Source organism: Xiphophorus couchianus, chromosome 23, assembly GCF_001444195.1.
Source record: "Xiphophorus couchianus chromosome 23, X_couchianus-1.0, whole genome shotgun sequence".
Taxonomy (NCBI): Eukaryota; Metazoa; Chordata; class Actinopteri; order Cyprinodontiformes; family Poeciliidae; genus Xiphophorus; species Xiphophorus couchianus.
The window spans coordinates 22,482,944-22,506,902 of NC_040250.1; the positions used below are offsets into that span (position 1 = coordinate 22,482,944).

The 23,959-nt window shown below is 39.3% G+C and overlaps 1 protein-coding gene across 1 annotated transcript in view; it reads left to right on the top strand.

The window, feature by feature from the left end:
• Positions 1 to 23,959, top strand: part of gria1a (glutamate receptor, ionotropic, AMPA 1a) — a 91,316-nt gene that overhangs the window by 38,716 nt on the left and 28,641 nt on the right. The window contains 7 exon segments of the mRNA XM_028008817.1: positions 1,243 to 1,296; positions 4,336 to 4,494; positions 5,331 to 5,498; positions 6,376 to 6,480; positions 8,896 to 9,006; positions 11,174 to 11,380; positions 12,478 to 12,923. Coding sequence (XP_027864618.1) covers positions 1,243 to 1,296; positions 4,336 to 4,494; positions 5,331 to 5,498; positions 6,376 to 6,480; positions 8,896 to 9,006; positions 11,174 to 11,380; positions 12,478 to 12,923 — 1,250 coding nt within the window.

Here is a 23,959-nt window from a genome sequence, read left to right on the forward strand (position 1 = left end):
TCCATTTGACAGTCCACTGTGGCGGTATTATGGCATGTGCATTATTGTCTGCGCTGGGCTGCGACTCTCCTACAAATCTCAAGTTTTCCTTGCTTGAGGCCTGGCCAGAGGGCTGGCCTACGCGCTGGTGTCACCATTAATAACAAATGCCACCTTCTGTCATGACCTGCAGTATCATTGTACACGCACAACCCACACATACACACAAAAGTCAAAAGCTTATTCTTTTTACATGCTTCAAATAATTATTATACTATTAGTTCTTCTCTGATATGACACATATTGACGACATTTGCACACAAACCCACTCTTTTAATTTTGGCACTTGGACATTTGCACGCTTGTGCTAATGCCATTAATGTGTAGCTACATGCAATCAAGCCATTTCATTCATGAATTATTCTCAGAGTTCGCTGCTAGCTGTTGATGCTGGGTCAAGATTTATTTAATACTCACACAGAGAACTGAAGCACCATGCAATTCATACCAGTGCTTTGGATGCTAATTAACTCGTTATGGCTTGTCCACACGCATTGTCAGCAAAGGCCAGGTGATGCAAATTTTAAGTATTCATGAGTGCTCCTTAAACACTCTCCCATTGAAGAGAACTGAAGACTGAAACTAAAGCTTAAAGAAATATAGGGGGTCAGGGGAGCTAATCTAGATCCCCAGAAAAGAGAATGTTGTAAACTAGAAATGCACACATTGACCCTTTCTTGGTGAAAATCTGATTTCTTTTGTTTTTTTTATAACCTCCGGCTCATTGATTCTAATTCCGGCAGAATTTATTCAAAGAAAATACTCCTACCATTTGTGAATGCTTTGGTAAATTACTTATGTTCTTGAACTAAAACTGAAAGTCCAAAAGAGACAGGATGTGCAAAAAAAACAACAGCAAACAGTATTGCTGCATGCAATTTCAAGAATTTGTGGAGGGGGGAGATGTAATATATATGCACATTGAATTATGTTTGCATATATTTAATTATTGACTTGACTTCTTCAGGCAGGTCCACAATTCTCTTCCTAATTTCTTTCCTGGTTATTTTAGATTTTCCCATGAAGTCACACAAGGAAGCGACATATTTTAAGTGTTTCCTTAAACTATTCCTTAAACTATCAAAATAATTGTAGTTTTCCCATTTTTTCAAAGACATATTAATGTTGGTATTATTTTTGTAAACTTGTTTTTGTTTGTGACAAAAGTCTAATTTTTTTTCTCCCCCTCCTTCTATCTTGCAGATTGTAGAACAAGGAAAGAACGCAAAGAGCTTCCACTACATCCTCGCCAACCTGGTAAGAAATTGCAGTGACAGAACAGCTTTTTTCATTGCAAAAAAGAATCCCACACACTTTTCCACCTACTTCATACTTTCATTGAATTTGGATTGCCAATAAATTGAGCCTTTAACTGTGTTCCTGACTTTCAGCACTTTATCGCCGGTTTAATAGACTTGCGCGCACCCGATAAATTAGGGTGGAACTATCTGGTTTTACATCTTCTTATTCCATTTTCCACTCCAGCTATTCTTTCTCTGTCAAAGCAGCGGAAATGACAGCAGTTCAGCAGTAGACTAAAGCGCAGGAGGGTGATCTGTGACAGTCTGAGGGGAAAAAAAACAACAAAAAAACTGTGCAGACATAGTTTGATAGAAAAGGGTCAGGCGAGCCTGTCTGTGAGAGCTTTATCTATTAGCGCTCTCTTTTGTTTTCCTACCATTTCCCTCGGAGCCGACAATACGTAGACAAGTGCGGCACTCGGTAAATGCCGCAAAGCGAAGTCTAAGCTGACACCAGCAGAAGCATGGGCCGTAACAACATTAATATGCAGCCACTGGCCCTGACAATTTCTCACCGCTCGGGTTTTAGATTGGTTCAATCTCTCTTGTCTGGCCAGTTTGCCAGATTTAATTTCAAATGATGAGGCTCAGACGGCAGGAGCGGCTGATCTGCAAAGTGTCTGCAGTCGTTAATAATGGGCCCGTTAAAAGCCCTGTTTAAAAAAAAAGAAAGAGGAAATTAAAGAATTAAAATAGTTTGTCTTTGTCCTTGCACCTTTTCTCAGTTTTGCTAATTAATTTACTGGTCTGAATGTGTGCGTGAGGATCCGAGGAGGACACGGTTTGAATTTCTTTCATCGCTTAAATGGGGTTACAGTACGTGTTGGAAGCAACCCCCCCCCTACATGTCCACCATTAGCAAAGGCTAGTTTCTATAGTAACCTCTTCAGCTCACTTCTCGACATTAATTCATTCATGGAGCGAAGAAAAAGCCCAAGAAATGCAGACACAGACACCTGACCAGTTTCAAAGAAAGCGACGATAACAGGAGGCAGTTTCCACTTTGTACCCATGCAAACTCCTTGGAAATAACTAGCTTAGATTTGTCAGGTTTTGTGCACCCCTGGTAGAGATGTATAAAGAGCCTTAAAATAAGTGATTCTTCTATTGTCATAGCTTTGTGTAATACCAACAGATTTTCATTTATTTTTAGCATATTAATTTAGTGGGGGGGTGGAGGGGAATCCACTGTTCAAAAATAATTCTTTATACAAAAATTATTGATAAAAAAGTTATGGAGATTTGTTGATTCTTTGTATTATCCCTTCTTGTAAAAATGTATCTAGATATTTCTTTGCGCTCCATGGAAGCAGGAAATTCTAAATTACTAAGCAGATCAGTTTGGTGGGGTGTTGGGAACTTTGTGTAAACAAAAATAGAGTTTTTGTTATCATTTGCTCGTAATCACAGTGACCTTTTTTAGCTTAGCTGGTGTGCCGATAACGTTGAATGGTTGTTATGGTGACTTGATGATGCCAAGTTGCCACTTTTTGCTACTGCTCTGCACTTATTCCTTTACTATGAGTAAGTATGGATGCTAGTCCAGCTTATATACCAGTGGATGAAGGAAATTAGTTTTTTTGTTGCATCATAATTATGACAAAGGGAAGAAGAAAGCCAGAGATCAGGAAATTCTGGAAACTGATCAACTTGTAAAAGTGAAATCTAAAAAGTGGCTTCACTTTTATCCAAATCAAATCAAGTGAGGACTTTTTTTTTGCTAAACTAAATTGAACAAACGAACTTCAATTAAACTGTGAAGCTATTTCGAGTTTATTCTATTGAACAGCAAGCTGTTTTCATCACTGTAGGAATATTAAAGATCAGAAGATGTAAAACAAATATTTTGAGACAGATGTGTAGCAAAGAGAGAAGCAACGTTTTATGAAACTATGTCAGAACAAAGAAGAAGGAGAAATCACTAAACACTTTGTGCCATTAGACAGATGCCTGACGAGCAAGTGACAATGCGAGGAAGAGCCTTTTTTTTTAATTCCTCTGGTAAAACTCCACTTTAAAAAACCACAGAGAATCTCCCATCCATTCCCATTCGTCTTGCCTCTTCCTCTCTCCGCACTGACAGGCCACCTGCTGAGCGACTGAAGCTCCATCTCCTCTATTCTGTCTCTCTCCTGTAAAAAAGAAAAGAAAAAAAAACACACCTACATACCAGCCAGTGGGGAAAAAAAACATGAGTAGGAGATACATTTCCTGCTAATCTCTTCCTTTTCTGTTCTGGGTTGCGTGAAGCATGAGCTTTATTTCACCCTGAATCCTGTAAGATTTTGATCCTTTCATTTATAACTGTAACCTATGAGGATTTAGACCGTCACAGATTACCTCTGGACTACAGCTGCTTGAAATGAGGTTTTTTTATTGTCTGTGTCTATTTCTTTTGTCCTTCAAAAAAGAATCAGTGGAGTGTGTTCAATATGACAAAGTCTTGGGCAAAATATTGACATATATACACTAACCCCTAGAAAGAACAAATATAGCTGCTGTGATGTTCAATTATTCTATTATTTATATTAGAGAATATGTGTCTCAAATATGAGGCACATAATTTGTGAAAAAAAAATTAAGCTCCTCTGCCTTTCCTGTGGTCCTACTGCCATCTGCAAAATTGCACCACTGCCGGTCAGAAACAACCAACCAGAGGCACCGAATTGCTGTCGTGCTGCGCATACAAATTCAAAATTGCCAGTTTGAAGCAGCTGTGCTAATGTTGGAGAAACAACCTGAAGTTAAAGCAAAACCGCTTATATCCCGACGTTTACAAAACCGAAATGCATAAAAGTATTTAAAAGTGCAGCACTAGCCCTTGCCTAATCTCATGTAAATGATATAAATAGCATCATCTTGTAATTTCTTAGCATTGTCAGCTATAAGCCACTCCTTGTTCCATGTTTCACAGCCCCCCCACTAAATTTCCTGTCTTGGGAACTACCCCGGTAATGTCTTTTCACTTCTAAGCCTGTGTTGCTGTCGGTCACAGGGTTTCCTAGACATTGACCTGACAGACCTGAGGAAAGGCGGTGCCAACATCACTGGATTTCAGCTTGTTAACAACTCCGAGCCGAGCGTGAGCCGCATCGTCCAGCAGTGGATGGAGTTTGACAACAAAGACTCCAAAATGCCCAAAACTGGACTCAAAGTAACACACACTTTTTTTTAATTAAAACTCTTGTACTGTATTTTTTCAGAATTAACAAATTACATAGTAGCACAAAGTGCATGATTTTGTTACCAAGTAAAATTAGCTATAGAGAAGGTATTGTTAAGAGATTCACCAATTTTTGATCAGTGTTTATTATACGGTTTTGATTGCAAAAATTGTCTTATTCTCTTATGATTTCCATTGAAGAACTTGAATATTATATATGAGAGCAACACTTAACATTTTGGATTCAGTTTTAACATTGAAAGTACACAAGGGCAACAGAGCTACTCTTTGTTTAGCCTTCCTGTTATCTGTAGAAAGCCTACAGCAACCCAGTTCTTGTTAGCATAGTTTGCTCATTGATGAGAAATAAAACATTAACTTTTGGAGTTTCTGATGGTGCTCACCAGCTGATCAGGTTAAAAGTCAGCCACTTATAATTGCTAGGGCATTTTTCAGTGCTTCTCCCTTTTTCCCTCAGTCCTATAACGTTTAACTGTGAGCAGCATAAAAAGGTTACAAAAGGCTTTGAATCTGCATTTTTCTTTGTTTAGATTTGATCTAAATTTGCTGGTTCAGATCTGAGATTCAGCTAGTGATTGATGTTCAGCCAAGTTAAAATAGCTTCCACCTACAAAGATTTTCAATTGAAAATCAAACACGGAGCCCTCTTTAGTGACCTTTTGAGCATAACAAATTAATAGGGTGAGATTTTAATATGTGAGGAATACACAGAATTCATGTCGAGGTATAGTTCACTTCTCAATTGCCGTCTTGGCTCTTTTTACCGTTTCGTAAACCTTGCGTCTGTTTGGATTATCCATTTGCAGTACATGGGCGCGCTGACATATGACGGGGTGAAAGTCATGTCCACAGCCTTCCAGTATCTGAGAAGACAGAGGATAGACATCTCTCGCCGCGGCAATGCTGGAGAGTGTCTCGCCAACCCGCCAGCCCCTTGGGGACAGGGCATAGACATCCAGAGAGCCTTGCAGCAGGTCTGCACTCATGCGCAGAAACACAACACTCCACATATGCACAAAAGAAACGGACGCACACAGAGGCACGAATACCCCAACTCTGCATAGGCGTGAAGAAATCCTTGACTGGCACATTGGCTAACAGCTCCTGAGCCGGGGCTGGCTGAACAAATTAGGTCTCATTCTGTCGCGTAAAGTTCACATTAAGTCTTAGGAGAAATCCCCAGTATCAAATGTGACATCACGGCTAGTAAACAAAACCTGCGGGCAATATTACTCAGCTGTGATCATCATGGGATATGACATCAACAATTGAGTTTAGAAATGTAATATTTGGCCACGGGAATGGTAATGGTGGCCTGGCTGTGAGGCTTCTTGATCTCCCGGGGCCAGGCACAAACACTTGGCACGTACACTGAGAAGCGAAGAGAATTACTGTTATATTCACTATACTATCTGTACAATATTGGAAAATATGCAGACAGGAAAAAAAAAGATGGAGTATCCCCACTTTGGCATTAAAAAAAATGGTATTAAGCGCATGCGTGCAGCCCAAGGCTCTGTCTGCAGAGGCTGTGCAGAGTCAATCTCGCCATCTGCCTGCGGACAGACTGGAGCTCGAGGCCGTGTTCGCTCAATTAACTCCATCACCAAGCCAAGACAAACACACTGCACTGTATGCATACATGCACACACCGTCTGTCATTCACCTCTACGGGGACATGGGCGGCGCGGACTTCCACAAATGTGTACTATAGAAACGTTACAAACTGTTTTTAAAACACTTTACTAATGTTTTCTGGTTGATTCATCACGAAGTTGACTGCATACACACGCCTGCCAGGGGTGTTTCAGCCTCAGCATGAGCGTCTGTGAACGTGTGACATCTTTACAGGTTCAAATTGACGGATTGACTGGTCACATACAGTTCAACGAGAAGGGTCGCAGAACCAACTATACTGTCTGTGTCATGGAACTGGCCCCATCTGGACCCAAGAAGGTAAGCCAGAGGCATCCAGTCTCAGACATTCATTCGTGCCCGAGGAGCCGAGAAGTTGAGCTTGCAACGGTAATATCTCAATAATACGGCTCATTTTCTCCTGCACACTTCGATGAGTTCAAGAAAGACCTGTGGTCATATTTGTCATGTACAAATTACATGATTGCTCTGAGTCAATCAGGCAGCAAAAAGACCCTTATCAGTGGAATAAGACTCATCTGAAAAGAAATCTTCGTCTGCAATAAGTGTAACACACACCTTTACTGCTCCTCTGAAGTTTATGAACTTGAAATTTGAAAATGCAATATATCCTACCGCTTTAAGTTTAGTCCAGTCAAGATGAAAGGAAATGTGTGTATTGGTTCAATTTAGTAGAAGGTGCCGGTGAAATTGTTTCTTATATTGAAGTTGATATAAAGTGAAATATGTTTTAGGTTTGGATGAACTGAGAAAATTGTTAATCGACGCATGCAGATAAAATTGGATTTTAACAGCAGTGACAAAGATCTAGCATGAAAAGAGACTGTATGAATACTGTGTGTCAAAGGTTTATTTGAAGTTCTTGCATCCTGATAGTGGAAAACCACAACTTAAATAGCAGTAAAGCAAACAGCAGTCCTAAGCTCCACAATTTTAAATTCCACATTCATGCTATTCAAAATCTCTGATTTATTCACACTCGGTGTTAGTATGCATTTTTTTTGTGAATCTCTTGTTGTAACATCTATTCAACCAATTTTAATCAGACATTTCATGCCTTTTTTTTTTTTTTACTAAATGAGACAGGTATTTAGTAAGGGTCAGGAGACAAGGATAAAATAATTTAAACGAGTGGCTTTTATTTGTGTATTGCAATGAATGTTATCGCTTTCCGCCTTTTATTTTTAAGGTTGCACAGGTATAACAAGATGATAATAGCTCTTTAATTAGTTAGACTAGCACACAGTTGGCTCCTGATCAGGCATATATGAATTTGGTAATTTATCATCTAAAATATTGAGAACCATGTTACCTTAAAAAGGTCTCCGTGCCATATCTGTCCCATGTTTTTACGGAATAGAATCAATCAATCACGTTTATTTGCATAGTACATTTCAGCAACACGGCAGTTCAAAGTGCTTTCCATTGTGAAAACATAAACATAAAAAAAGTCTCACATAGACAACAATTGTGAAAACCAATAACAGACATTACAGTGTGGGGAGTTACTGTCAGACTCCTGTCACTCTGATACTTTCCATGGCATCTCATTAGGACCGTAGATACGGTTTGATGAAACAGGTTAATGATTTCGAACCATTTTCCTTTTTCAAAACTTATATACGGACCCCAGTGCCAGTTCTCGTTGTGTAAATTTGGCTGGCATTTTTTAAAACAGTGCCTTACAGAAACAGATGGGTAAAACAAATTACTGAGGGAGGTGGTGAAAAACTCATGTTTTATTTATTTTTTGTATTTATTTATGTATTTAGTTATTTACTGTAAACAACTAGCTACATAAACTCTTGGCTTTCATCAATGTTTGTAGAGTCTGACAAACATAAAGAACTGTTTTGCTTCCAGGCTAATTTTAAATGCTAATAAGTGTTTTGCTATATTGGTTTTCCACGACCCTAACAGGATTAATGGGGTAAATAAAGTAAATGGATGGTTGACTTCTAGTAATGATGAATTTGATTTAAAACAAAAAAAAAAAACATACAAAAATAAATAAAACCCAAAGAGCACATTTCCATTATCCAACTAGAATAAAAAATAAAATAAAATTCTTAGTTGGAACAAAGAGCACAATGGCCTGATAATAGTTCATTTCCTTGTGAAATATCAACTAAGTTTAAAGAAAAGATTATTTGTTGTTCACTGCAAAAAAAGAACTGGCAGTTCAGACTGGATCTCCCACTTCTGAGAAGAAATTATTGCAGAATGATTTAAAGCAAAAGTTGTGAGATCGAGATCTATTTGGCTCCCTGGGGTGTCACTTCTCTCAATTCCCACTGTCGTGATAATTGTGTCAGTTTAAAAAAAAAACCTGAAATGCTAAATGATATTTAGTTGATTAATTACTGTTAGTGTTGTTGCATAAAAGGTTGGTGGCATTTTACAAATCTGTCATGATCCCCTTTCTGTGGGAATCTCATATCAACATGTGCAGGACTTCATACGAATCCAAACGTTTTCTTCATTTAGTTTTTGTATAGACAAAAACAATGGCACCCAACAATGGTTTTTCAAGAACTGTATGAATGCAATGATTTATGTATATATATATATATATATATATATATATATATATAGCGAATGGTCCTTATGAAATTCTTGCTAGTGATTTCATGAATCATTTAATTTCCTCTTTAAGTCTACAGAGGTAAGTAGAGGAGCTGAAGGTCCCCCTCTGATTCATTCTCCTTTTCCTAGGTTGGCTACTGGAATGAAGATGAGAAGTATGTGAGCACAGCTAGCCTCTCAAGGGTCAATAATGACACACACGGACTGTTGAACAGGACATATATAGTCACCACTATTTTGGTAAGTCTCTAAATATGAATTTCAAGGGATTTTGAAGGAGTAGCAGGGAAGAAAGATTGACACAGGGACAGTCGGGGTAACATTTTTCATTTTCTTTTTATGATGGAGTTCCCTAAAAGTTCACTACACACGATGAATTTGGCAGACCTCTGTGATTGTTTCTCCCTCCTTCTCCAGCTATGTCGTGTTCTCCCACTGTCTGACAGACGCCTGCTCAGAATAATGATCGCTTTATTGACCAAACTAAGCAGCAGTGCAGAGGTCTGGTGTCATGACATGCAGAGTTGAGGACTTGCAGAGTTGCATCTCATTTATTCCCTAATCTTTTAATCGTGTCTGCCGTCTTAAGATGCATAAATAAGGGAAGGCTAGGAGGTACAAGTGCTGCTTTTAGGATAACAGGTGTAGCTGGCGAGAAGTAGAGCACTGCATTTGATTAAAGAGACTATAAGGCCAAACCATTTCTATCGCTTTAATATGTCAGTCTATCCTTTCTTTCTCTCTCCTCTCTTTTTCTCAGCTGTCACCGGTAGCCTATATAACATGCCTTGGCGAGATTCTATTAAGTCTACTGTCCTATATATCAGAGATTTGGGTGATAAGGGCTGTGGGTTAGATTTGAGAAAAGCGTATTCTACATGTGTTGTAACCAAGACTTGTCTGTAAGTGACTTGTCATGTCACTTAGATTCTTAGGACAGTTTTCTCCACAGGGACATAAGTATAGCTGACAACAGCTGGTGGAAATATGTTAAGCTGTGATAATATGTATGCCACTACCGGTACAGGGTGTTCTCAGAGTCTACAGTCTCTGCGTTGTTAAAAATCTTCTGTCATAGAATACAGCATGTGTATAAACTGGAATTGACTTCTGGAAGGGTCCATAAAATAGAAATACTGTATGTCACCTCTGCCTTGTTTTGTATTGGTGAAAAGGAAAGGCATGGACACTGGCTAGCTTTTACAAGCTTTAACTTCTAACACCGTCTGCTTCAATCCGATCGCATAAATTGTTTGGGCATTTGGGGTTTTTTGTTCTACATACATTGACATTGTGTTTATATTCGTGAAAAGACGTATTGTATTTCACAAGACTGAGGGGCAGTGGATAGCCCTTGAAGTGTTTAGTCAATGTCTCATCAAGGGACTGTCTGTATGCCCCAGCCTGTTTCTAGTGTGTGTCTTTCTTTTTCTGTAACTGTGAATGCATACCCCATGACAGCAAAAGCACAACAGACCTTTCTCTCCAGCATTTCCCTGGTGTGCCATTTGTCTGCCAGTGGGATACTGAGGTTGTGAAGCAATGATTTCCTTGATCCTAGCCGTAGGAGGAACAGAGCAGGCGTAGCTGCAGCATGATGAAGAATCCCCTAAACATCTCTCCAGCCATATGAACCCCGTTGGCAGGATTTGCTATGCTCAGCAAAGCTTGGCTTAAAACGGGCTCAAACACCAGCTTGTGGGAATTGCTACCTTCCGATTGTTGGTGGAGCGTTAAGACGGAGGTGACCAGAATTCTGTACGAAATGCAATTTTTCTGAAAGTGAAGTGTGGCCCCAGGTGTCATGTCAGCTGTAATCTGACAGTCAATCAGTGTGAGATGTACAAATGCCGGTATAACAGGAAACATGCTCCCCAGAACAGAGGGCTTGAAGGTGCAGTCATTACATGCTTCAGAGTTACACAGCGAAGCCTGAACTCTCACAGAGATACTTCTGCAAACAGCATTCGCAATCCAGCTGAGATTTTTATTTAAATTTTTTTTTTTGCCTTCTTGCACATTATCAGCACTGTCATTGTTGCACTGCAATCACAATGATCATAGCTTTTGGGTTAGAATGAAACTAGTATTTAGGGAACAAAGGTAAAAAAGTGATACCTTGTATTTTGAAATTATTTTCCTTTTATACCTCAATCTTTCAAAGTCTTTGAATCCATTTTTTCCAAAAGACTTAACTACAAACTATGAACATGATACAAGTAAATGACACGGTAACTTGGGATGCATTTACAACATATGTTTCAGATTTTTCAATTTCCAGCACTGAACTTATTTTATTTATTTTATTAACCATAAAGCTAGGTCTTCATTAATCCAACAAGAAACAAGGAATTTTAATCCAATACAATGTTGCTATAAATGCTTCTTTTTTTTTTTTATCCAACAGGAGTCTCCCTATGTGATGCTAAAGCAGAAACACGAAAAGCTCGTAGGAAATGATAAGTACGAAGGCTACATTGTAGAGCTGGCTGCAGAGATAGCAAAGCATGTGGGCTACCAATACAAGCTTAAGATTGTTTCCGATGGCAAGTACGGAGCCAAAGATCCTGAAACCCAGAAGTGGAATGGCATGGTTGGAGAACTGGTCTATGACGTGAGTAAATGAAGGTTTTACCTCTGACGGTTTTTCTGTAACTGTGAATGCATACCCCATGACAGCAAAAGAGTCATGTTACCGAAATATCTTTAACCGTAGTAAAGATTACAGGTATCTTTTGCAGTTTCCTGTTTGTCACAGCATTTTGGGGAACATTGTTCCCCAAAATGCATCTCTACTGTAGGTTAGAGACACACTAACATACTGTGACAACCTACAGCAGGTCATTAAACTTATCTAGGAGGAAACAAGCCCATGAGTGTAATGGGCCTTGAAACCAGAGCTGCGCAATCTGTGAGCCGCTTCTGTGGAATATATTGGACATTATTTATTTTGTACTTTATGGCAAAGCCTCTGAAAACAAATTTAATTTGCTATATTGGACAGCTTATATCTTTGGAATGTAAGCTGTCCACTATATCTTACATATAAGCTATAGTGGACAGCATGGATGGAATCTAGATCCCCCACTTCTGAACAAATCAGTTCAGAATACCGGACTGCATTCAGATTCGTAAAAAAATATCTTTCTCCTGACTCATGTCTTTTTTATGTGTACTCTGAAACTTGTTGCATCTTGGATACTTTATATGTCAGGGTTGTAGTAGTGTGGCAGGAGGTAAAGCAGCTTTAAAATGTTTTACCTATTCACATTTTATACACTGATGAACAAAGATTCCACGTAATGAGTGCTAAATTGTTTGAGCAAAAAGAAAAAAAAGTTACGCTCAGTAAGTCGGCATGTTGCACTTAGTCTGCAAAGATTGCACACCCAATTGATAACATGTGCAAAAATGGTGCAGACCGCCCCGTGCTCATGAGAACTTTGCATGTGATACCAGTTGTCATGGAGAGTGGCCACAAACGAGAGACGAAGTAGAAAGTCATTATACTGGAGGTATTATTCTATTGATAATTATAATACATGCCATTTAAAGAAGTAAGCAATGTGGTGTAACATTTATAGCTGTGTGTAACTTTGCAGCTACTTCCCTTATTGTTGTATGTGTTTCAGTTGCACTAGTACGCTTAGACATGCATAGAAAAAATGGCTGTTTTGTTAAAGATATTCTACGTTTGTGCTCTTCCCTCAGAAAGCAGATCTGGCTGTCGCTCCACTTACTATCACGCTAGTCCGTGAAGAGGTGATAGACTTCTCCAAGCCCTTCATGTCTCTTGGTATTTCTATCATGATCAAGAAACCCACAAAGTCCAAGCCTGGTGTGTTTTCCTTCCTGGACCCACTGGCTTACGAGATCTGGATGTGCATCGTGTTCGCCTACATCGGCGTCAGCGTCGTCCTCTTCCTCGTCAGTCGATTCAGCCCTTACGAGTGGCACGCCGAAGACTACGAGGAGGGAGCCGAGCCTCAGACTCCCACGCAAGCGGCGGCCTCCAACGGCGTGCAGCCGAGCCAGACGCCAACGCAGCAGAACGCCAACCAGCAGAGTCCAGAACAGACCAACGAGTTTGGCATCTTCAATTCTCTTTGGTTTTCGCTCGGCGCCTTCATGCAGCAGGGTTGTGATATCTCACCACGGTAAGAGAAGTCTAGGCAAAGATTTTACATCAGCTCATCACACAGTCTTAGATTTTTGATTATTGATGCAATGTGAAACACAGCACCACGACTCTGTTGGATGTTTGTATTGGATCTGTTTTTCCATGAAGGAGCTGCTTTCTTCAGTGGGGCTACTTTTCACTTTTCTGATTTTGGATTATTCTAGTAGAATAGAAACAAAACAAACCCTCATATAGGAAAAATAGAATGTCAGTGCATATCTCAAATAAATAGTCACCTTTTTTATGACAAACAAGAAAATTATAAATTAGAATACTCTAAAGTATCCTGGCATACATCCAGGTTGATGTTAAATGCGCTGGCTTTCATCATTGTGCTCTCATGAGCTGTGGTATGAAATTGTTCTCAAAAGGTCATCAATTAAAAATCTCATTAAGTGTCTGAAATTAGCGACACCGAGGTCGACTTTTAGAGCTTTCTAGAGGGATTAGAAGGAGGAGATGAGGAGATAAATGTCCCTGTGAGATCAGTCTGAACCCTCAGAGACACGTTAGTCCGTGGGCTTGACTTATCTCTTGAAAATACGTATACATTATGTGCAGTTTGGTGTTGCATTATGGTATATGTGCTATATGGCTAATACAACACCTTGAAAAATATTTTCTACTCCTTTTTTACGTTTTATCATTTTGCAAACGTAAACCTTGATGTATTTTATTGGAATCTGGTGTGATGGTTCCACATTTACACTAACTAAAATTCTAAAAAGATTAGGAAGTTCTTTAAGGAAATATAAGGATATAAGGCGTGTTCAATATGATACCCAGGATTATTTTTGTTAATTCAGGCCAAAACATTTGATTTTAGTCTCAACTGACCAGAACACCGTCTTTCACACGTTTGGTGCGTTGTTTGCTATGTTGTTCTGCCTGAGCTGCTAACCTCTCCAGCTCCTATAAAGTAACCATGTACTGCTTCTGATTAATTCTCACTGTGACATCTGTCAGTTTGACGGCCATATCTTCATACTTTTGCAGTTGTTCATTCATTGTTTATGACTTCTTTTGCAAGGTACTGGTGATTTTTTTTTTCTTTTACGTGATGGCTGCGCTGTTTACAGATTTGATTCTGCAAAATAACCAAAGAACTGTAGTATTTTATGAAAGTCACTATGTTTTGGTTAGGGAATTCAGAATGGCTAGTCTTATGTCTACAATAAATACAGAGCTGCGGCCATTAAGCACTTAGCTTTAGGAGTGTGAGGACTAAGACTCCTCTGTTTAAAGGGTTACACTTATAATAAATGGAAGCATAAGAATTTTTTAAAAATGTATTCTGGTTTTTGTATATATTGAGTAAATACAATTCCCTTGTCTAATCCACCTGAAAATTGCATCTGGATGGAACAGATAAAGACAATACTGTATTGTACGGCACCCCTCTTTTTATCTTTCCTTCCTGTCCTTTTGATATTTACACTGCGCATTTTGATTTACCATAGATGGCTTATTCAGGTATCAGAGAGCAGAGAATAGCTGCATATCTTTGAGAGTCCCTCCTTGCCTGTTTCCTCCTCCTGACATTTCTCCTGCCTGCGGATTCTGCTGTGCTCCATCCAGGTTAAAGCCCAAAGTCCAGATGTTCTCCTGTAGGCGTGAAATGCATCTGCTAAAACTATTGATTTTTGTGTGTGCCACACGGAGCAAGAGAATGTCACAGTGTTTCCTCAAATAGTCTGCTCCCTGTAGCTTCTTTGAGAATACAGAAGCCTGTTTTTCTTGTGTGTGTGGGTGAGGAAACTGTGTATTCATGCATTTATTTATTTATTCTTTTTGCATTTGTTTTGCTTCATGCCAGTGAATCATAGATTCTGCAAGACATTTTACTGACTGTTATTGTCTGGACAAGATGATCAGTTCTGCACTTTTGACATTCATAAACAGTAATTTTGTCATTATTGACGAAAGTGGTCAAAGATTTTCTTTCTACCAAGAAGCAAGAAGAGAAAAATTACATGTTAAGGAGAAGACGCTCGACATCTTTGGCTGTGCGTCTCCTTTATGGAGCTTGTTTTGTTTTGGAGATATTTGGGATTTTTTATGACAAACGATATCTCAACACTTTAGTTAGCCATTTGCATACACCAATCTGTGCAAGGTATCTGACAAGTGCTGGTCTTGAAAACCAGCACAGTGAATGTTTCACCCTGCCGAATGCCAGCCTGAAGAAAACATCCTCTCCTTGAAAATGTGGGTGACCTAGTTGCTTGCAGACACATAGGGACGTGCATATCGAGCACACTTTTAAAAGTCCTATGCAACTCACTGCACATTTTCAAAGGACATGTGATGCCATCCCTTGTATCTTTGTATGACACATTAAAACTTGCAATGTGACATACACCTTTGAAATGTTATTTGCTTTGTATACTTTGTAACGACTATGTCACGGCAAAAAAAAGGAAAGCACCAGGCTGCTTCAGGCATCTTTTCGTAGCTTACTCTGTTCATGTCAATCAGTCTAGCTTATCTTAATAGTAAATCTGTGAGTTAATTTCCATGCCTTGATTGTGCTTTTACTGACCGAAAATATTACCAAGCATACTTTTTTTTTTTAAGAGAGAGAGAAAACGTTGGTGAACTTTTCCACAAAATGTTCCAAAAACTGCTAAAATTTCCTAATGCAGCATGGTCTACAACATTGTTTCTTCAGTAACAGTATTCACACTAAAGACTGCTGCTACCATGACCTGTGGAGCTGATAAAAAAATTGGATATTTTGTATTTACTTTTCAACAGATGAGGATGAGATACGAGTAAAATTGTCACCAGGCAATTTCTAAGATCATCCTGATATCTTGGATTTACTTAGAAGAAATTCAAGTGATCACTACTGATCACTTGAATTGATACAAGTGATCATTACTTGTATGATCACAATGTACCAAAGTGACTCAAAGTGTACAAGTCTGCAAACTAAATACTGAACCAAAATACTTGCTTCTCCAAGACAGAGCACAACAACAAACAGAACACCCACTGAGACCTAAATCTTTCATTACCTGAAAGCGCTAGATTGAAATCCAAAACCTCCCTCTAAAACTCCAGGACATCAGTCTTCAGACTAAATACAGACTCATTATAACAGTATGTCAGTAGTCAGGGCTGATGCCGCTATAGTATAACTGCAAAGCTTTGCTTTTAGCAACATTTTTATCTATGAATATTATTTAAGTGCATACCCTGTCATCTTGTTTTGGTGATTTGCAATCCACATAATCCACAGTATTCATGTTGTTCCCAATCTTTGTACCTAAACTCAGATTTTACAATAATAAAGAGAACTACACAAAGCCTAATCTACAGTAGTTGAGATTCTGACAGCGTATTATTATTATTATTATTATTATGAAAAATAGCCACTATAACTACTGATGACAATATTAAATATAAAAATAAATTACATTTCTTATTACTATAAAATCATCCATACCTGATTAGATTCATTCTGATGCACAGATTTATTTATTTGTTGTTTGTTTTTTTATTTTGTGTTGAGTGGCCGCCTCCATTTACATTCCACCCAAATACCTGGATAGTGATCTACCTGACGATGTTTACCTTGATATTTCCATAAAGACACTGACAAACCGTTTAACTGTTCATTTCTAAGCATCATCCGAGAACAGGATGTTCTAGAGATGCATTTAGACGAGAGGTAGGCAGCTTCACCCCTCGTTCACCGCCATTACACAAGAGACAAAAGGCCACAGAAAAGCACTGAACATTTCTTCTTTTTTGGATTGTGAGCAGACATGTTTACTCACTCTGTCTGCCTGTCTGTGTTTATGTCTGTACTCAGAATCTATTAAAAAAAGCCTCTTTTTTCCATTTTCTTTGTCTGCTGCCTAGTCCCAACTGCTTTTATCAATTTAAGCTGCCTTGGCATCAAGCTGTACACACAGCTCAGCACGTAAGCGTGCATGCATCTAAATGCAAAGACCCCTTTGTTTACCCATTGATGTATTGCACTGATGTGTACAGTTTCTCGCTAAGTGTGTATTAGCCACACCGTTCCCCATGCTATTTGTGAGACCTTGTTTATTGTGCTCTTTCTAAATGTCAGCCCCGTCAGTCAAACCCTCCCAAAAGCCACACTCTGTGCTTATGGGTTCTCCTTGTGTTTATCTCTGCAAACAGGTGGACTCTGAGACAGCCTCCCCCCACGTTCACCAAACACACACACACACACACACACAAGTACACACCCACAAACCCTTACTATAACACCACTCCATCCATCCAATCATCTGCACATTTCCCGCTGCTTCCATCACCTCTTTTCAGTCCACCTCTTCTCCCCTCTTTCCTGCTCTCCATCCGCTGCTCTATGCACTTTTTCAGTGGTTGCATTTGGTTTGAAATTTATCATGAGAGGCAGCTCTCTCTGGACCTTGATGCCAACACCTGCAGTTATCTCTAGATTTTTTGATTACGTTTTTGGTGCCATTTAGACCTTTTTTTTCAGCAGTCTGTTTTGGAAATGGATTTGCTATAATTCAGACAACCTACAGAAAATGTATTTTCCTCTGTGTGTGTGTTTTTTTATTTTATTTTTTATTTTCCAAACCTGTTTTCAGGTCCATTTGCCTTTGGAGGCATTTCAATAAATAACAGTATAATTGAAAAGTTTTTTTTTTTTCAGTATTTCAATAAAACAAGGTAATATAATTGACACTCATTACACACAAAGGTATATGTTTCTACTGTTTCTATGTATTTTGATGATTAATGCCAACAGCCCCAATTCATTTTCTTAGAAAAATAAAATGTCACATAAGTCCAATAAATTAAAGAATAATGTTGAAATGTTGCGTCGCAGCGTACTAAATCAAGGGGAAGACTGGTGATGTCATAGTTTTAAAGGATTTGGCCACCCATATTCCTTGCTTTCTTTTACTTCTGTTCATTTTTTTAAATTTAAAATCCAGACACACACTATTGCAGGATTAATGAGAAAAAATCAAATTAAGCAAACCTAAGTATTGTGTGAAAGAGGAATTTAGATAATAAAAAGCATCAAACACAAACCTTGCACGTTGATGACATTGCCCTCAGTTTGAACCCTTCTTTGACTTCCTCACCTGACTTGAAGAGCAGGCATTCTTGTTTCCAAAGCTTGCCTCGAATTAGTTTGGAGATGTTTTATGTGTCACATTTCTGTGTGCACAGACAGGTTTTCCCTTCCTGTGGAGTCGTCTGTGCCTCTCCTACACGGTTGTACGCTGAAATAAATCGGCTCTGTCAGTCACTCAGTCCCTGCCATAGCAACCGTTACTCAGCCTGGCCGTTTAAAATCCTCCGGTAATGGACTGTGTGTGTGGTGCATTATCGTAAACCAGTGAGGGTCTGTTTTTCAGTATGGCAGAAAACTCTGTCGTACTGTTCTGCATTTTGTGCCTGTGTAAAAAGGAGTCTGTACCTGATGGCTATACCTGGATGTGTTTACTTCTGTAGGGAAATAACATGTAGAATAGAATAAGGTCGAGCCACCTTTTGCCTTAAGAACTGTCTTAGTTAAAACAAACAACACAGAAACTCCTCAGAGTGTCTGGTCCAAATTTTCATATCCTTACATCATTGCTGCATATTTCTCAGCTGCACCCACCACAAAGGTGCTTTGTTGGACTGGGATCTGTTAAATTCTCATGTTCCACACATTATGAGGTGATTTACGCAGGTTGTTGGATCGATTCTGTTGCATTAGTGTTTTTGGGATAGATATAGTGACTCAGTCACAAGGTTTATGCCACATATTTATTTGACTTGTCAAAAGAAAAAAAAGTGACCAGAGCGACTTTTACTTGAAACAGTGCTCAGTTTTTATGCAGATTAATCAAAAAGGTGATAACAAATCGAATTATGCCAGCAGCTTTATGAGAGATTTTCTATTAGTACTAAGCAGAGGTGGGGACTCGAGTCACATGACTTGGACTCGAGTCAGACTCGAGTCGTTAAAATCACGACTTGAGACTTGACTTGAAAAAATGCTCAAAGACTCGGACTTGACTTTGACTTTCATGCCATTGACTTGGGACTTGACTCGACTTGAAGCTGTTTACTTGAAAAGACTTGATATTTTTTACTCAGTCTTAAAATTTAAAACACATTATTTATAAAGTGGCGTCATTAATTAATGTCCCTCATTCCGTATCAATATGCGCAGACCGTCACTATGGTTTTCCTCTCTCCTTATGTATGTATGTGTACGTAGCTGCAGCACAACCAATCAAATTAACAGGATTTGAACGTTTAAAAAAACGCGGCAAAGCTGCAGAGCTCAGGGAACGAAATACGAAATAACCGCTCGAATATGCTTCCGCGAGTAATTTCTTTTGGCTACGTAGGTTATGAACTTTCGGCTAAAAAACGAACTGCAACTTGTAAAACATGCAAGAAGAGAATATCGGATGGAGATGCCACGACGTCCAACTTTGTCCGGCATTTGAAGCTTCACAAAGATCGGTAGGTGGCACTTTTCTTTTGCTGTAAGATAGCTGACTTTAGCTAACTTCGTGTTAGCATGTGTACTCCGGGTTAAATTGGTGATTATTTACCATAAATCCGGTCCTTCAAATGCCTCCACAAATAATGTGCACCGTGTTAGCTCAGGAAGCCGGTGGATAGTGAGCGGGGCGCCGGAACAGAAAGCAGATTCTGGACCTGAACACAGGGAACAGAGTCTCTCTGTCCCATCATGATGATGAGCCGGGTCTAGTATCATCTAAGGATGGTTGGTGTATTTGAAGACATCTACGTTGGGAAATTATATTGACAATATATTGTTTTGACAGGTGAGAGAAAAGAGGAAAAAACTGCTGTTATGGTTCTTTGTATTGTGCTGTGGAAATGTCAGCATTTTCGTCTTTTTTTATTGAATATCAAGTTTAACAGAACTGGGCAATAAAGTGGTCCAATTTAAAAATGTTTTTATACTTTGTGTTCAGCTACACATGTTCTATCATTTGAGATAAATACATATTTTAAAACGAACAAATGGTCTATTATTGGAATTTTATGTATAATTGCAAATTATAAAAATAAAATAAAATAAAAACGACTCGAAATGACTTGAAATTAAAGGTTCCTGACTTGAGACTTGACTCGACTTTTGCCTGTCTTTACTTGAGACTTGACTCGGACTTGAGGACAAAGACTTGAGACTTGCAACACAGTGACTTGGTCACACCTCTGGTACTAAGTTTAGAAAACTTTAAGAATATTGGACAAGTGATGGCCTGAACTGTCGAAGTATTTATTCTCTTATTTCTTGCTCAAATGTTTGAATTTCCGTTCAATTCTTTTGTATTAAAAAGCTTGTAGAAAACTTGATTACTTAGCACTATTTTATACTTAATTTTACTCTGTATTTTCTTATGTAAACTATATTCTTTTTGGTTTTGACTTTTATTTAAATTCTACAGAGAACTCTGCTTTTGGATGAAGAAATTATTTTGAGTCTTTAGCGCTGCATCCTCGCTTTGGGCGTTAAAACTGCAGTATCGTCCAGCATGTTGTATAACCAGATGGAGGAAGCTGCTTGGCTGCTAATCAAACTTTCAGGAATGAATCTCATGAATTCTTGCCATCGAGGAAATTATTGATCCTGCCCAGGGATCTGTGTGAGGTATTACACCGTGTTGATGTTTCTATCATTGTCTAAGCCAATAAGAAGCCAGACAGAATTACATGCTTCTGAGTTGCATAATTGCAGAGCTGCTGAGCTGCCCTATAGCAGTTAGGGGAATTTGTGTGGAAGAGATGATTTATTCATAAAGAGAGGATTTGGTTTACTCCACGGAAGAACTTATGTTTTATTTATCTGGAGATCGCATGAAGGCAACTTTTGATCACACATGCATGCACCATCAGCAGCAGAAAGCAGCGAGGCGCGCTCTGAGGATCTCAGTGGGCAATCGCGCTTTGTACACAGTCACAGATATGTTTCCTCCAGAGGGGGATTTTTTTCTGTCTATTCGGCTCCACAGAGACGACTTTCTCTAGAACTTTTAGGGCTTCAGACATGATGGTAGATGAGTATGCTTGGACTGGTGTCTGGCTTCAGAAACCCTTGCCCGTTGCAAGCTGCTGCCAGTCACTTGTGTATCATGGCTGAAAGAGCCAAGATACACGTCTTTTTTTTTTCTTGTCATTGCAAAAGAAAAAGAAAATGTTGAAGTTAGTTCCTCTGGCAGCAGTACACTTTTCAAACACACAAGTTAGCATGAGTGTCAAGAAAATACAGCCAACTGCATGAGGCAAATAACTAATTATCACTAAAATCACTTTCAGGATTGACTGATGAGGTGTGAAACAGAGAGGAAGGAATTTTCAATCCGTGATAATCAATGGTATTTCAGTTACCATCAACAACTTTCTATCTTTATTTAGTATTAATTTTATGTCAGGTTTACGACGTCTATAAAAAAAGAGAACTTTACATGCAAAAAACCCTTAATTTTCATGAGTAAAAAAATTGCTAAAGTTCTAAGCGCTCATTATAGCTAAGAAAAGTCAAGAATATTATATTATGTGCTTTTATATGAGGAGCTTTATCAGTCTGCTTTATAGTCCTGAAATGATTAGTTGAGAAATATGTTCATATTACAGTAACATTGAAGTTCTTAAGCATTCAATAGAAAACTGTTATTATCCATTATTTACAGTTATCCGGGGTCGGGTTGCGGGGGCAGTAGAACTAGAGAGATCCAGACTTCTCTCTCTGTAGGCGTTCCCAGTCCAGCTGAGAGACGTGGTCCCTGCTGCGTGTCCCGGGTCTTCCTTTAGGTTTCCTTCTCACGTGGAAAAGCAATCCAGAAAGAAAGGCACAAGAGAAAGGCGGTACAGGCCGCAGGCCGTGGCAGAACATAAACACACAAACCAAAAGTATGGTGATGGTTTCAAAGCTTCAGACTTTGTTTTTGGGGAGCCAAGTGAGAGGTTCTTGACAGAAAAACAAGCGGACGAATCGAGGTTGAATCTGTGGTCTGTGGTCATTCAGTGTGACAGATGCCCTGATTGTCGATGCAGAGCTGCCACAACCAAGGACAATCTGCAACATAGCAATGTCTGGAAAATTGCTGCTGCAATCAGCGTGTGAGTCTTGTCTTCTTTTACACAGCCAAGCGCACTTCTGCTGGTCTTGCTTCCCTCCTCCTGCTGTCCCTGTTTAACTCAGACTCTAATAATAAGTACAACATCCACATTTATCCACTTATCGATGAAGTGATACAGCGTGTCAGCTGGACGTATCCAACGCCATTGTGATGCGGCAACAGGTCTTCCTGTCTGTCTTTTGTTGCATATTGTGACAGGAGTTGCTGTGTCTCACTCACATGTTGAAGTCCCGTGCGATTTTTGAAACTGCTCGGTGTGTGCCGGCTGCTTTAGACGTCATTGCAAATCATTTCACATTGTTACATAAGGAACACAGTAGATCAACCTGGAGTAATATGACTTGCTGAAAAAAAAATCGCAGTTCTTGGCTTCTCACTCAGACCTCTGTCTTCTGGCTTGAGAGACATTTTGAAAGTTTTCTGTCCATAATAGCACTGCTCTTCTTCTGCTGTAGGCGTGGATGCTCCTCCAGAGAGGAGAGCAGAACGAGGGAGAAGAGAAGAAGTCAGATGACTAAATTCTCTCTCAGCTCAGCAGTACTGTTTGGAGTGCAAAGTGGGCTGCCATGGCAACCACAAAAAGAGAAAAATTGCCCTCCCTCCCTCTCTCCATTTTATTTTATTTTTTAAACCAATCCACCGACACATCAAGTGTCTCATACTGGGTCATTTTGCTGACAGATTCGCTGTTTATACTTTAAGTGCGCCGATGGTATTGATGTTTGGTGATGTATTTGTTGTGATGTGTTTGTGTTTGCGCTCCTGTTTTTCTCGCCGGAGTGACTAAGAGGCTTTGCGTATGTGTGTGGGCGCACAGCTCTCACAACTTGCCAGCCCCGACTTATCTCAGGTTGCATGTGGCTTATACAGCTTCCATGATATCATCCAGCAAACATGTTTACTGCTTCAAGTACAAGGGATGCAGCTCTAGACTGCACCGACTCCTCTGCAGCGATGGACAAAGTCTTCAAAAGTGAAATAATTTTCTACAGACGGCACGACCACTCACATCAGCCACATGTCGCAGAGCAGCCACTTCACTTAGTTTCTTTTTAATGATGGAAACAAGGCATTTCTTTTCTCATAGTGTTCTAGAGAGAGTGTAATTACGTACTTGTTTGTGGTGCATTTGTTATGGCGGAGGGGGTAACGTTATTGTAATATTCCCGTTTCAACTTAATGCCACGGTAATGGTGGCCTTAAGGGGTGGCGATGTGCTTTATTAAAACGCTTTTGCTTCATATTTAAAGCTTCCATGTAGATTTTGTAAATGGAAACCCTCCGAAGTCGGGAGATTGACAAAACGAAAGTGTCGGGAAAACCGGCAACTCTTGGCTAGAGCGTGTTTTTATCCCTGGAGTCTCATTTAGCTATGTAGATGGAAGAGAGAGAAAATAAAGAGAGAGAGGATGAAGTGGTGGAAAGTTGAGAGCACAGTAAAAGCATCAGACGTTCTGAAAAATGTGCATGTTTTCTGTGCCTCGGTGGGCTCTAAAAGCATCGTTTGCCTCACACCAATTCAGTCTGGAGAGTCTGCTAAAGCTTTGCATCAGCATGCAGCCTCAGTGCAGGATGAAGATCACTCCTATGTCTGAGATTACAGGGACAATGGGAGCAGAATTATGTAAAAAGGAAGAAAAAAAAGACAATTTAATAAATGCTTCATTTAAGCTAACTGTACTGGGACACCCATATACATATGCATGTTTTTAAGGGCCATAGGTTTTTACAGTGCCGGCTGCTAAGAGACATTGTAAAACGTTTTATACCCACATAACATTGATGAGCCCATGAATAGTAAAGGAAAGGTTTGTTTAAATCAGCCCTGTGGTGTACATCAGTTTACTGAGGGCCATAAAAGTGTGAATGCAAATAGTGT